The sequence below is a fragment of the Rhinichthys klamathensis genome, unplaced genomic scaffold, assembly GCF_029890125.1.
Source record: "Rhinichthys klamathensis goyatoka isolate OS25496 unplaced genomic scaffold, OSU_Roscu_1.1 h1tg000059l_1, whole genome shotgun sequence".
NCBI classification, from domain to species: domain Eukaryota; kingdom Metazoa; phylum Chordata; class Actinopteri; order Cypriniformes; family Leuciscidae; genus Rhinichthys; species Rhinichthys klamathensis.
In genome coordinates, this window is record NW_026606604.1 from 5,870,644 (window position 1) to 5,886,390 (window position 15,747).

A 15,747-nucleotide genomic window follows, 5' to 3' on the forward strand; every position below is an offset into this window, starting at 1 on the left:
TATAAACCTAAATGTACGATATAAATAAGTAACATTTATGACTGTTTTATGATGAATGTTGACTCTCTTTTGAAAAGCTGTATTTTTTATCATTCTCTCGACTCTCTCTTTCTTATCAAGAATGTATTTTTTTTATATTCGATATTTTATAGTAAAAAAAACATACAATGTCATAAAATGAATATATTGTGCATATGAATATATATATTTTTTTGGAATTGTTATTGAATAAATCAAGAAAAAATATAAAAAACTGGGAATTTGATTTCTGTATTCCAAACTGTTTTTACTATATGCTGTTTTTTGAAGGACAAAGAAAAAGTAAACTATAACTAACTAAATAAAAAAAAATACTTAAATGTATATTTATGATATTTCAAATAACATAATGTAATATAATATCGTAATATAATATCAAAGAATGAATGCTTTGACCACAAGGCCACACTGTTTCAGGTCTGTTTCAAGAACACCTGACACTCTTTTTCAATAAGCAGGAATTGAATCTTCTGAAGAGAGATTCAAAAGAAGAAGCAGCAGAAAGAAGTATCGGCATCTTTAAACACAAATACACAGAACACAGTGTTCGTTCAGGCATTTAGTTAATTGTCAGGTTCATTATAAAACCTGGACTTTGGACTTACCTTTACGTTGTTTTAACATTGAACACTAGGTGGGGATACATGACAGGAGACACACCAAAAATCCCCCATAGCTGGAATCTTTTACATTTTTATAAAAAAAAACATTCTCTTCTGCTGGCTGCAAGTCAAAGTAATGTCAATTGTCACTTACAGCTCACAAATTACAGTAGTTTGTACTTAGTTGTATGCCTGATTTGAAGTTTCACTTCTCCTGTGAGAAATGCCTTTTTATCAAATCAAAATCGAAGAAAATAAAGCATAGGCATGCTATAAAACTTAATTGATATAACGACACAGCTCATATTAATCTTATACAGTTTTAAGTGCTAAAAATAAATGCTTTTATGTAACATCCTCTTCTGAGAAGACGTCTTTCTGGACAGGAACTTGAACTTGGTTTCTGCTTTTGGTTTGTGGTGAGTTTCTTTATGACTGTGAGCACTTCTCAGTTTTACTCTCAACTCTATACCACTTTTTCTTATCTTCTATTTGTCTCTCCATCTCTCTGTCTTTATATGTCCTTTAGCTGTGTGAAATTGTGGGATTGTTATGGAAGTAGTGTGTGTAGTGTTTGAAGGATGTGTGGATGTGAGTGAATGTAGGAGGAAGACAGGGTGAAATTAGACACCTGCTGCTTCGCTGTGCTCTCATCAGAGTGTGTGTAATTCAGTGGAAAACACACCTGGTCCCTAGCACAGGGGCAAAAAGGCCACCACACTCGCAAGATTGGTCATAGACACTTTACCACAGAAAAAAAAAAAAATGCACACATGGTCAAAAGATTTATTTCCAACACCAGAAGGCAAGACGTAACAGAAAGTCGATAAGACAATGCTCAAATGAAATGAAGAGATTATGCATGGCTTTACATCATTCAACTATGATTGCAAAACTTATTTAAAATACCAAGATACCTGGTATTTATTTATTTATTTATGAACATTTATTAGAGGATCAGCCCCATGAGATGAAACATCTCGTTTTCATGGGGGTCATTAAATAGCAAAACAACAGAGTAGATACAAAATACAAAATATAAGAAAATGAATGTGGTATGAATATAATTTTACAGTACCATGATATTCACCACATGCCACCATTTCCAGATTATATATAAATACACTCACGGCCACTTTTTTAGGTACACCTTGCTAGTGGTTGGATCCCCTTTCGCCTTCAGAACTGCTTTAATTCTTCATGGGATAGATTCAGCAAGGTGCTGGAAACATTCCTCAGAGGTTCTGGTCCATAATGCCATGATAAGATCACGCATTTGCTGCAGATTTTTTCGGCTGCACATGATGCGAATCTCCCATTCCACCACATCCCAAAGCTGCTCTACTGGATTGAGATCTAGTGACTGTGGAGGTCAATTGCACTGTAAACCCGAATAAGTTGGCACAACTCAAAAAATTTAAGGCAATAAATTGCCTCAAATTTTTTAAGTTAAGAAATTCAAAGTTTAAGTAAGCAGAACTGACATATTTTTATTTTGTATTTGTACATTTGAATTGTTCTTAACTTGAAATGTTTGAGTACACTAATTCATACATTTAACTTAAAATTTCATGTAATCTCAATGTGAACACTTTTATTAGTATAAACTTAGCTAGCTTTAACAAGCTAGTTTGCTAACATACTATTTTGTTAACTTCTTAACAATAGTATGCTATACAGTAACACTTGCAGCAATATAAAGGTTTAATTTGCTCTCAAATCAAGCTCATGCACCACTTGTCACCATGATGGTAACTATCCTAAAACCAACATTAACAGAAATTCTTCTAAATTAGCATAACGAAACATTAATCATTACTAAATCACCCGCTTAACATTAATCTTGCACAAAAAAAACATTGTATTACACTTAATTTTAGCATTTCAATTTTAGCTTTCGAGTGCCATCGGCAAAGCATGCTGGGAAATATACATCCCAGCCATTTCAGTTAAACTTATGTTCGTCTAAATTAAAAGAAATAATTTCATAAAACTCAAAACAATGAAACAGTTCAGTTTACTTAAAATATATCCATTCTGTGAACTTGAAAGAAAAAGAAAGTGCTAAATACTCATAAAAGTTAATTTGACTGAACTAATTAGTTTAATTTAAGTTTTTCCTACTCAAACCAATTAAGTATTTTGAGCGTTAGGGTTTACAGTGTGAGTTTAGTCAACTCGCTGACACGATTTGTGACATGGCGCGTTATCCTGCTGGAAGTAGCCATCAGAAGATGGTAAACTGTGTTCATAAAGAGATGCATGGTCAGCAACAATACTCAGGTAGGCTGTGGCATCTAAAAGATGCTCAAATGGTACTAAGGGGCCCAAAATATGCCAAGAAAATACCCTCCACACCATTAAACCACCACCAGCCTGAACCATTGGTGGCAGGATGGATCCATGCTTTCATGTTGTTTACACCAAATTCTGCCCCTACCATCTGAATGTTGCAGCAGACAATGAACTCAACAGACCAGGCAACGATTTCCCGATCTTCTATTGTTCAATTTTGGTGTGAATTGTAGCCTCAGTTTCCTGTTCTTATCTGACAGGAGTGGCACCGGTGTGTCTTCTGCTGCTGTAGCTCATCTGCTTCAAGGTTGGACATGCTGTACTTTCAGAGAGGATTTACTTGGAAAAACTAAATTGATATTTTATATCATATTATTAAAATCCATTATAATAATAATTTTAAATAATTAAATATTATCACATTACATTTATTATTTATATTTAATATATTACGTTTTTTTTCATATTTACATTTAAAAATAAATCTAAGAAAATGTTTTTATGCTTTTCCCCGACTAATTCATATACTGACTTTTTTTTTTTTTGCTGTGCATTACACCAGACGGACACAGGCTGACCTTATCCCTCCTGACATCTCGGGCTCTGGAGAGACAGTATTATCATTGCTGGTTATGAATATCGACTATGTACTGTAGATCGATACAGAGACCTTTCACATAGACCACAGTTATAATACAGCACAGATGAGGCCGCTCCATCATTTTCTCTCAGGTCACTCAGGTAGAACTCTGAGACTTAGAGGCGTCTGCGCTCTGTTCATCCATGTCTCACAAACATCCTGGAGCGAACATTGGCCTTCATCAGACATCTTTAATAAAACATGTACATCCCAGGTCTGATGTCAGGATCTGATCCAAAACGGCAGAAGGTGTGACAAATTCACACCTTCAGTCTTATTGACTATAACGTTTTGGTGTGATTGCTGTACAAACGACTCCTAAATGTAATGTACCTTCAGGGTTAGATTCACATCCTGGTGTGTTTTAACTCATTTCTTTCTTTCTTTCATTCTTTTTCTTGAGTCCTTTTCGCAATACTCTTTAGAGGCTGCACCGAAGAGATAGGAGACTGGAGTTTGCTTAAGGGATTTTCTGTGTTTTAAATAGAAAGGTTAACTGGGGTCATGGTATACCAGTGGCATTTTGGGGCAGAAAGCCCAGCTGTGTGCTTCTGATTAGGAAACAGTCTATATGTTGAGGATTTGCGCTTCTGTCAAGGGACTCTGTGTGTTTAGGAAGAGATGGTGTTAATAAAGTCAACATACGGCCAAAAACACTGTCATCCCAAGAGAGGGAAGGAAAGAGAAGTCAAATAATGTGTGTTAAAGATAAGAGTTAATTTAGCCAGATACAATAAAAGCTGTGTGGATGCAAAAGAAATATCTTCTATGCAAGGCAATTTATCTAATCCTATTGCCACAGCAATAAAAATGTGATGCTCACAATCCAGGCGTATGCATTCTTAAAAATATCCCTCGTTCTCTTGAGTATTTTGAATCACTCTAGTCCAGAAGCCTGAAGTTGCATAACTCTAAAGGAAAACCCTGCATCTTGACCTACTTAAAGAGACGGTAAGAATCGGCTGTAGCCTGTTTAATGTCACCTCGCTCTGCAGTTGAATGCATGCGGGAAGCCTTATCACTAAATATTGATTAAATTAGGCAGAGCAGCTGTTTGATAATGAGATCTCAAATAATTACAAAGACTAATCCGCACCGAAGCATTACGGATTGATCCGATTCTGTGCCTTGAAATGGAGAGAAGCGGGATTCTTTGTCGGTGCCTCTTTGACAGGGACGATGGAAGCAGAAACCCAACAAACCCGAGTGATGTGCAACATCACAGAGCTGCCGCTGAAAAAACATTCTCTCTTGGTTATTATGCAACCATGCCAGAGGGATGGGAGTCTTTTTCTCTCCTCTGTGATCTAAAAGAGACATCCAGTGCCCTCTAAAGTGTTGCAGAAGAAGACATATTCCGAGACAAAATAAACACCTCTGACAATGTTTTGTTCTTCCAGGGATGTGTTGTGTAAGTGTCTGAGGAAGCACAGAGAAAAAGTGATGGAAAAGAGTTAGGTTTATATCTATTATACACAATAATGAACCAAAAAACTATGATCAGCGAATATCATTGATCATCTCCTAACAAGCACCTTGAAGCAGTGGAAGAAAGTTGCCTGGTGGATCACATGGATGAATGTGTGTGCCGTTTACCTGGGGAAGTGGCACCAAGAATCACTGTGGGACAATGACATGTCGGTGGACGGAGTGTGATGCTATGGGCAATGTTCTGCTGGGGAACCCTGGGTCCGGCCATTCATGTGGATGTAAATTTGACACTTCATGACAATGGGGTTCCCTGGTGGAAGTGGTCTCTTTCTGCAAGATATTACACCCTGCCACACATTGTTCAGAAATGATTTGAGAAACATGATGAAGAGTAGGTGTTCCCCTGGCCTCCAAATTCCCCGGATCGCAAACCAATTGAGCATCTTTAGGATGTGCTGGACCAACAAGTATGATCAACAGTGGCTCCACCTCGCAACCTACAGGACTTGAAAGATCGGCTGCCAACGTCTTGGTGTCAGATAATGCAAAACGGTTTTGGCAGCAAGCAGAGGACCAACATAAATATAAACAATATGTATTTAAATATACAGTATACACTCAAAATCATTCAAAAGTTTGTTGTCAATAAGATTGTTTTTAAAGAAATTGACTTATATTCTGCAAGGATATAAAAAATGACAGTAAACATATTTGTAATGATACAAAACATGGCAGCCTTGATAAGCATAATTCTCTTGTTTCAAAAACATTAAAAAAGGTCTTACTGACCCCACGATTTTGAACAGTTGTGTGTATATTCAGCCCGTTCTCATCCTTTGGCGTCATACATGTGACGCTTTGGACATTTCGTTGAAATCTTACGCACATGGCATCCTTTAGCATCAATATGAGACGCAGAACCCAAGGCGTCATACAGGTGACGCTCGTCTAAATCCAACACACATGGCATCGTTTAGCGTAAATATGAGACGCAGATCCCAAGGCGTCATAACCGTACCCTACCCCAGACCTACACCTACCCATAACAGTGCGTGTTATATTGACGCTAAAGGATGCCATGTGCGCAAGATTTCGACGAAATGTCATATGGCGTCACCTATATGACGCCAAAGGATGAGAATGTGTATGTTCTCATGTCCTCATATAGGCTACAGTACATACATATTATAAGTACAAAAGTTTGGAAACACCAACATATATATTTCTCACTTCCCAAATATACTGTAGATAAGTCCACTTCCACATTTGTTTTATGAACTTATCCTTTGAACTTGGCAGCTCACTAAGTCCTACACTGAACTTCCCTGTGACTCTTGTGTGGTGCCTACAGAGCACAGCCATCTGGGACAGGTTAAACGAGGGCCGTGCCGCTCCACAGAGATCTGCTTCTACAGGGCCCCATATACTGACCCTAGGGCTCAGTCTACTGAAAGAAAGCCATGCCCTGTCTGCCATGGAGCGGGGGACGGGTCTTAGGTCCCTCCCGCCCCTCTGGAGAGCAAGCATTGTGCACTTGCCTCTTCCCACACTCCTGCTCACCTCTGGTGGGTGGAGCCTGGACCCCCGTCAATCAGCCAGCATGCGGTCCCTGACGCACCGCAAGCCAGCACAAAAGAGCTTTTTTGTTTCTGTTTGGTTTTGTGCAGCTCTACAAAAGTGTCTGGTGCGGAGAAAGAGAAAAGGGTGCTTGCATGTCTGCTGCAGGTTTCTGGAAGTTGCTACTTGAAGGTTTTTCTTATATGGTAAAGTTGCACTAAGGCTAAACTACTTCTAGTAAAATACACAGAGCGTCTTTTCGCGTACAGACGACAACGTTGTCAAAACGATCCCCATTCACACAGATCCTCGAAAACGACTAAAAACGCTGTATTATGCCAGGCCAGTTGTTGGTGATGTCACTTTGTAAAGAAACACCATGTTTCTATAGACTGAACACAAATTCACATTTTTGTAGCTCACACGGAGATGATGACGGTGTCGTTTTCAAAATCTTGCACTTTGAAACCGATTTTCAAAAGTTTGTGTTTTCAGGCCCCCAAAATGCTGCCGTCGTATAAACGAACGTCCAAAACGCATAAAAAGGTTTCAGTTATTTCAGTACACAGTGTCTTGTGAACGCCCCCTGAATGAATCACTCTGAAAGGCCAAGCACAGTGAGAGTTCAGTAAAAGCAAGCAATGTAAGGCCACATGCATGTCTGAGCTGAGTAAAGTTCAGCGCTCTGTGTTTATTTAACTCATTGGCACTACCTGAAGGATTGTGGATGTTGTATAGTTATATGAATGAGTGACTTATTCTCTGTTACACTGTGAGAGTCTGAATGAAAAAAAAGAAACAGGAAATGAAAGTGATCTAATGATAAAGAATCTTCACTTCTGTGGTTTCAAATAGTATTCTGAAACGGAGCCAATGTTGAAAGTCAATGTTGTTGTGTGGATTTCCATGTATTTTATTATTTAAAAAAATTATTTCCTCATTCCTCATGCTGTATACTTGTTATATAAAGTATTAAAATAAATGCATATATATATATATAAATTATATATAGTATTATATTTAAATCTAAATATACAGTATGTATATAAAAACCCTCTTTAACTGCACAATTAAATCACTGTTTAACACTGTTAAAACTGTTTAAATTAAAAAAAATATATTTTTTACCACAACTATCTCACTAACATTAAAAACTTCAGTGCATTGAACTCATAGTCCAAATATGGTTGCCTATACAGAAGGATAACGGCTTTTTCTAAGAATGCATTCATCACATTTAGGCAACTGAAAACCATAGGTATTTTTCTCCAAATTAAATGCTCTTCCCATATGCACCAACAGCGGGGTTCTGGAGATCCGGAGGGGCCCCTGCTCAAAGTTCAAGAGCTCCACCGTGAACCCCCCTTCCTATGCCTCCTCCACCATGGTTACACATCCATGATAGACAAATATGAAAGCATGTGGCTCTCGGCTGCAGCTGACATGATCATTCGTGCTCTGTCTGGCCTCTGGAGCTTGCCAGCAAGCCTCATTAGACTCGAGCTATCTGCACAAACCAATGGGAGGGCTTAGGTTGAAGGTTGATATGTATTTGTCAGCCCTGTAACACCTGTCAAAGTCCCTCCCACTTCATTAATAAGAGCGGGCATTGGAGATCTCGGATGGGTACATATTCTCACTCCTCTGCTAAATAATGAAACGGGTTTATGTTGGGGATGTGGTGCATTGTGAGACATTGTGGAAGACACGTCGTGACCGCATCTTCTCCAAACAGGAAGGTTCATTTGACAGGTCACTGATGCATGCAGGGGGGTAGTTTTATAAATTCAGCAGGCCCTTAGTTATTTTAGAGTGAGGACATACAACATTTAAAGAGACAGTTCAGTCAAAAAGAACAATTATGTCATCATTTATCCATCTTTATGTTGTTTTGGAGCTTACAAGCTTAAAAATGATGCAAAACCATTGCATAAAAACAATTTGTTTCGAACTTATTGACTCGTATGGTGGTTTTCAAATACACAGAAAAGGAAATTATGAGTGAATTATGAGTTTCTCACTGGACACTACTGTATGGCATCAAAAGACTTGATGTCTATATGAGCATATTTATAAGACTTTCATAGTTTCAATGCTTGAAAGCTTCGGTCCCTATTCATTGTAATCACATAGAACCAAATGACCAGTTTAATATTTGTTTTGTGTGTGTGTGTGTGTGTGTGTGTGTTCTACAGAAGAAAGAGAGTACTAATTGTTTGAAATGACATGAGGGTGAATAAATGTACTATTCCTTTAAGTTACATGCAAAAGAAAAAGAAAAAGCATGCAAGGGAGGTTTATTTTTGTGGAAAGCACACAAATGCATTACACTGTAGCATCTTATATTGGTTGCTGCATGCACATGTTCTCTCCAGACTGTCCTGCCTGTCACAATAATGTGATAGACAGCAAGAGAAAGATAGAGAAATGCAGATAAAAAGACAGTGGCACTAAGAAACCTCACTGCATTTATTTTTTTAGCTCTAGTGTGTACAGGCTTGTCTGAGCCATCATAAACACCCCCGGCACTCCTCCACACACCCCGGGCAGTGTGCCTGATTGTCTGTCAGCCATTGTTGGAGAGGGTTTGCACAGTAGAGACATCTCATTTACGCTCCCTGCCATCACATTCAGCCGCATGAAATGTGATGTCATGTTTTGGATAGGTGATGGAGCTTATGAGGGCTCCTGCGTGGGAGGAACCAGCTGGCAGAGGGAGGAAAATGGTGGCCTTTTTCCAAGAGCAGTTAGACTATTGATTTGACCTTCATCTTTAAATACCAAACATTGAGGTTTTGATCTAATGGTCTCTGTTGTGTTGGTTTAGTTTGCGTCCCCGCCTGTGATATGACTTGCGTGGTCATGTGAACATCAGGGCAGTAAAGTGACTTTGACCCAACCAAACTCCCTGATCTAGATGTCCATTAGTAATTGCCACTGACAATGGGTGGCCATAACCGGTAGGTATCTATCTATGGCTGCATTCACACTGCAGGTCTTGTTGCCCAATTCCGATTTATTGACTACATTTTTTTGACGACCAGCTTACATCTTCTTTTAAAAGTGAAACAACCCAAGTTACTGTAGATGTACCCGGAAAAGCTTAGGCCGGAATTTAGATGAAATGATACAACAAACTTTCAAGGTCAGAAAAACTACTATCCCTATACTACTAAAATCTATCGATCCATACTATACTTCTAATCTATCTATCTATCTATCTATCTATCTATCTATCTATCTATCTATCTATCTATCTATCTATCTATCTATCTATCTATCTATCTATCTATCTATCTATCTATCTATCTATCTATCTATCTATCTATCTATCTATCTATCTATCTATACAGCAACTATCACTTTTTACACAATTAAGACCAAAAATGACCTCCTTTCTAATACACACACACATACACGCACGCAAACGAACACACACACACACACACGCGCGCGCGCACGCCTACTTTTGACGCCACGGACACACACGCGTGACGCCTCCTTCATCCAGCTCTCTGTGGTCAGAGAGAGCATCTCACGCCAGAGTCGGATCCTCCTTCAAGCAGGCGCACTGTTTTCCCGGCTTAGCTCAGCTCAGTTCAGTTCACCAGCGCAGCCACAGGCTCACCAGCCCAAGTTTACGCACAGGGATGCGGGCGCGTGGAGCCGCCTGAAAATGGCTCACTTTAGGATTTACTCTTTCCTTGCTTCTTTTCACATTTTAGTGTTGTGTCAAGCCTTGAGGAATTATCCGGATAATGAAGGTAAGCCATACAGTCGCTGTCATATTCGTGCGCTTTGGATGTTCATGGATTCCGTTGGACTTTGAATCACAAATGAATCAAGGCAAATGCATGGCTACAATTGTTTTTCTCCCCGGGGCAATCGCATTAAAATTGAATGTTTAAAGACAGAATATGCCTTAGAGTGAGAAAACATATCGAGCCTATAAATTAATGATGATCACTTCTATCTGCTTAAGAGCAACACACATGTTATCGTAGCAACATTTGACGAGTGATCCGTAAATTTGACTTTTAAGTTGAGTTGAAAGGAATGAAAACAAGGATGTATTTTTGACCAAAATATGATCAAATGCTGCCCCAAAAGCTTATTTTGAGGACTTTGTTTTTGGTAGTTTGTTTTAAAAAATCATCCTAAACGGTTGTCAGAGTATAGAAACACACAAATAACGTTGAATAAAATTCAAAGAAACTGTCGGTTCTTTAAGACAATTTAGGCTAAATCAAACTGTATGTGTTGTGGATTGATGTGCATTTAGCATTGCCAGGGATGGTTTGAACAGACAATGTCGAGAGCAATGACAAATGGACGTGAGACACTTCTTTGCTTAATTAAACAATTAATTAGGAGAGATCAGAGAGTGGCTCCCACCACAGACACTTTATTATTCTAACCTCTCCAGACCAATACATCAAATTTGACCCTTGAGAGTGATCTCACTTTGCAACTGCCATCAGCCAAAGTTACTCAGCAAGAAATAGTTTATTTCTTTCTCCTTTCAAGTGATCCATTTGTGATTTAAAATGCTGTGTAGCATATTAAATGACAGATATCAGGCGTTTTTTATGTTCAAGGATGCAGCAGGATGTCAGTTTACAACACAGTCCGACTTATTTCACTCCGAGCCTTCAAAAATCAGACAATAAATTAACCTCACTGGATTAAAACGGGTTTACTCTTCATTGTTATGAGATTAGGATTAAGCCACCCATTGTGCTGTTGTCAGGAGGAAGGTTCAATGGTGGGTTTAATACACATTTAGGCGGAATCTATCAGATAGGATTTTGTGCAGAGCATTTAGACATGATGTCTTTGGCTGACTGACTTTTGGGAAATTAAAATGTGACAGTGGGAGTCAAATCTAAATAAGGTTGTGCGAGGTTTTCTTTTGTTGCTACATTAGTTTGTTCATTAGCACATCTCAATAATTTAAGGTTTAAATAAATCTTTCAGCTTCACATCATTTGTGGTGGTGTAAATTGCAGTAATGTTATAGAGGTGTGCACTTCCTCTAACCGCCAGCTGGTGGTAACCCTGAGGTGATTTTACAACAGGGTTCTGTGAATGTTTGTGTTGCGACCTGCCTGTGAGCAGATCTACATCTGTGTTTGAGTGTTGATGAACTGTTCATTAACTTCTTGTTCTGCAGTTTTTGTGTCTTGTAAGCATTTTCTACATTAAGGATGGTAGACATGTCCCATATCAACATATGCTTGATATCTGTCTTCTGGCCAAACTAAAACACATCAGCACATATTAAATGTTAATGACTACATGTTTTTTTTAATTCAGGGTCCAAATGACTGACTTCCTCAGCAGATTTTCAGTTTTTGGAAGACATTACTGCAGCGCTTGGATATTTACACCCCTCTGGAGATAATAAAGACCAAGATGTTGCAGAAACATTTTTAAAATCACTAAAAAAAAGGTCCATTCACACAAGCTAAATCTTAGTTGCACCACATGTAGTAGTCCTCCTAAAACTGTTTATCGATAACTGTGTTTCTTAACTGGCTGGTCGTAGACCAAAAATGGGCCGCAGTTCTGTTCTGAAACAGAAACAACTGTACAAAAATACAAACATTTACTAATTATATTCTATAATATAATAAACTAATTCTATATGAGCATTGTTTGGATAGAAAAATAAATAAATTGGCTCTTGGAAGATGCTAGCCAAATTAGGCAGATGCTTAACATCTGAATTATTGGCAAGAGGACGATCCACCAAAATACAGATATTTGGAAACCAAACATTTTTATAATTTAGCATATTGTTGGGCATAAGCAATTTATGGTAATATTAATACATTTACTTCTGTATGGCAAACGGTTTTGGTGCAGTGTTGATGTATAATTGTAAAATCTGGATGCTGGATCCAAATGAGTTGAGAACCATTGATCTAGGGTTGTTTAACTATTGTAAATTTATAGCACAGGAAGGAACCAGTGATAACCTTTTACACTGTATAAGGATCTTTTTATTTTTAATAAGTGCCTTCTGCTGCCCTCTTGTTTTTCTAGTTAGCGCTAAGGTCCCCCTCATTAGCTCGTCCTTTGTGCATGTTCTTACAGCATTTAGTGACGGTTTCTCGTCTGCTTTTGTTTCGCTCCCTGGCGCTCCGGCAGGGAAATTAGCATGAGAAAACACACTTTTTATGTTCAATTCAGTTGTGCTCAGAGGCTCTGTTTTGCTCTCGTTCTTTCACTCTCCCTCTCACCATCTCTTAGCTACTGACTTAGAGAGAAGCTTGAATTTGCATCTCTCTTGTTTGAGTGTTGTCTGAGGAAGTCTGTTGATTAGTATAACCTGTGGCCTTCTTTTTGTTTTCCAAGGATATTGGTTATTTTTCCCCTCTAGTTGGTAAAAAGAAGGGTTTATACATGGATACTTCAAGTGGTCGACTGGTAGGCCTTTACTTTACTTAAGATCTTAATTAGTTGCAACAGTACTGTCATTCTGTATCTGCCATGCTGTTTAAATTATTGGAAATCTCTGTTTAAGATATTGGGTTGGAAACTTAGAGTTAGCATTTAAAAAACAAATTTTGCATGGTCATATGACTTTTTAATGGTCCGATCTGATGTCTAAAAGCTCTTTTTGCTAATATAAATCTCAGAGACAAACTGTATTGATTCCAACCCAGGCTCATTGGAAATATGTGCATGTGGCAAAATTTCTGCAAAAAGATATTGCGTTGTTTCTTGCACGTTTCACGTCACTTTCAAAGAGAAATGTCCAGTGAGGGGTGCTAAAAGTGTGTTCAGTTTTATCTGAAAGATATGAACGTGTATCTAGCAACATTTTATCACATTGGTTGTTGTATGTATTAAAGGAACACTCCGACTTTTTGGGACTTTAGCCTATTCACCTTATCCCCCAGAGTTAGATAAGTCCTCCATACATACCTTTTTCATCTCCGTGCGTGCTATAAGTCTGTTTGACGCACCCACCACTAGCCTAGCTTAGCACAAAGACTGGATGTAAATGGTTGCAGCTAAAGTAGCAGTGCTTCGCCTTCAGAGAATATAGTTCCCAGTATTTATACGGTTAAAATATGTCTGTGTCTCATGTGACTTTGTTTTTTGTACACTCTGTGACTATACAAATCACAACATGTAAATAGGAAAATGTTTGCGTTATTTTGTCACTTATTTGGATTAGTATGCTAGCTGCAACCATTTACATCCAGGCTTTGTGCTAAGCTAGGCTAGCGGTGGGTGCGTCAAACAGACTTATAGCACGCACGGAGATGAAAAGGGTATGTATGGACTTATCTATCTCTGGGGGATAGGGAGAATAGGCTAAAGTCCCAAAAAGTCGGAGTGTTCCTTTAAGTAGTGCTAAAAGGTTAATGCTCTCTGTATTTAAAAATGACGTACCACCTACACTAAACTACCCTAAACCTAACCGATAGCTTTAACAAAAGCAAACGTGAGATAAAATGCATTTGCTGAAGCAACTATGCCATTTTAGCTTGCTTTTACAAGTCTTCAAGCTTGTTTTTATCGTGACTTGTTTCACAGGATTCGTACCCCAGCACTGTACCAGGTGAGGTACTGAACAAGTTTACTACATCAGAAAAGCCATAAAATTTGAGCTGGCTATGTGATGCAAACATAAAATGTATTAGTTTACAAATCATGTTGCTAATAGTGTTTTGTATTTATTAATCGATAATCTGCCCATGCAATTCTAATTTGCTTGAAAAGAAATGAAAGTTGTTTCTATTTTACTCCTCAAGTCTTCATTTCAGATGGAACTGCAGTGAATTATATGTATAGGTATGATTTTGCAGGTTTGTAAAAATGAGCCTAGATTGATTCAGTTGAATCAGTCAATTCAAATTCCCATAGCTTTTTTATGTGCAACTATGAGTCAAAACCATTAACATGAGAGCTATTACTATTTCTGTTTCCTGCTGTTCTGAATGGCACACCTTAGACCTTATCACCACCGGCTGCATCGGAACTCCTGCAGACCAGGCGGCTCATGCGATAGACTGAGTCTCGAGACCTGTGGCATTTCAGGATGGAGGCACATGAATGCTTTGAATGGAGAGCTGGGTGTTTTCTGTTGGGTAACATGCCATGTGAATCTCCTCAATGACACAATTCATTATTGCCCTATTTACCTCGACTTGAGCGTATCAGTGTCATTGCCTCTCATATTGCATCTGTGTTTTATCGCAGAGCTGGTGAAATGTAATCCTTATTTAGTCTTCCTTGTCTTGTCGAAGCTGTAGTTCTATAGAGAAATCTGTCATTATTTATTCACCCTTATATCTTTTAACCCTTATTTTGTCACTGAAAGTTAAAGGAGTCCAAAACAACATTAGAGCTCATTGACCTTCAATGTATGGACAAACAAACATTGAGACATTTATCAAAATCTCTAGAATATAATTGTTCCATTTCAATCTAATATAAAACTTTCCCTTGTCAATCAGAGGCAGAACATCAACTTACACCCCACATTTCCTTCAGGGGTCAAAGGTCATTGTTTTTTATCATCCGCCTTTTTGCATGAGGACTTTGCGTGTTTTGGATTTAGGACGTTGTGGTAAAGTAATGAGACTTGATTAAAACAGATCCCTTGTGTGTTCATATGCACAAGACCCTTTTAGCCGACAACAGCTTTGATCTGTCCTTACTGTGCGGCCCGGCCCACTCCTTCACTTTCATTAACATGCTCTCCACTCTCTGTTCACAGGACTCGGCCTTAATGTTTTTTAATGTCTGAGACGGTGTAAATTCTGTTGTGCGTATCTCATTAACAGCACTACGCTTATCAATGATGGTCTGCTCTCCTGGGGGTTTGAAGCTCGTGCGCTATGATTCCTGGGAGGTTTTATTAGATTGGACCCCTGCATTTCGTTAATGCAAGGCTTAATTGCTCAGAGACTCATTCCGAATTTGAAAATGGCCGTTGCATGCATATTATGACAATCTTTTTTCCTTTGATTGAAGTTGAATAAGTATGTTAAAATAAATTACATTTTGTTTTATGGAATTTGGGATTTAAACCAAACCTTAACCCTTAGTATTAAACTTTGATGCCTAACTTGAACTATTATGGACATGAATGATGCCTCAAACTGTGTGTAATAGGGGCTGAATAACTTTAGATTATTTTTAAGTCAACATTTATGTGATTAA

General features: G+C 38.3%; 1 protein-coding gene across 1 annotated transcript in view; it reads left to right on the plus strand.

The window, feature by feature from the left end:
- Positions 1-10,141: 10,141 nt before the first annotated feature.
- Positions 10,142-15,747, plus strand: part of ek1 (eph-like kinase 1) — a 61,749-nt gene continuing 56,143 nt past the window's right edge. Inside the window, exon 1 of the mRNA XM_056249165.1 lies at positions 10,142-10,328. Coding sequence (XP_056105140.1) covers positions 10,241-10,328 — 88 coding nt within the window. The 5' untranslated portion in view covers positions 10,142-10,240. The remainder of the gene's footprint in view (positions 10,329-15,747) is intronic.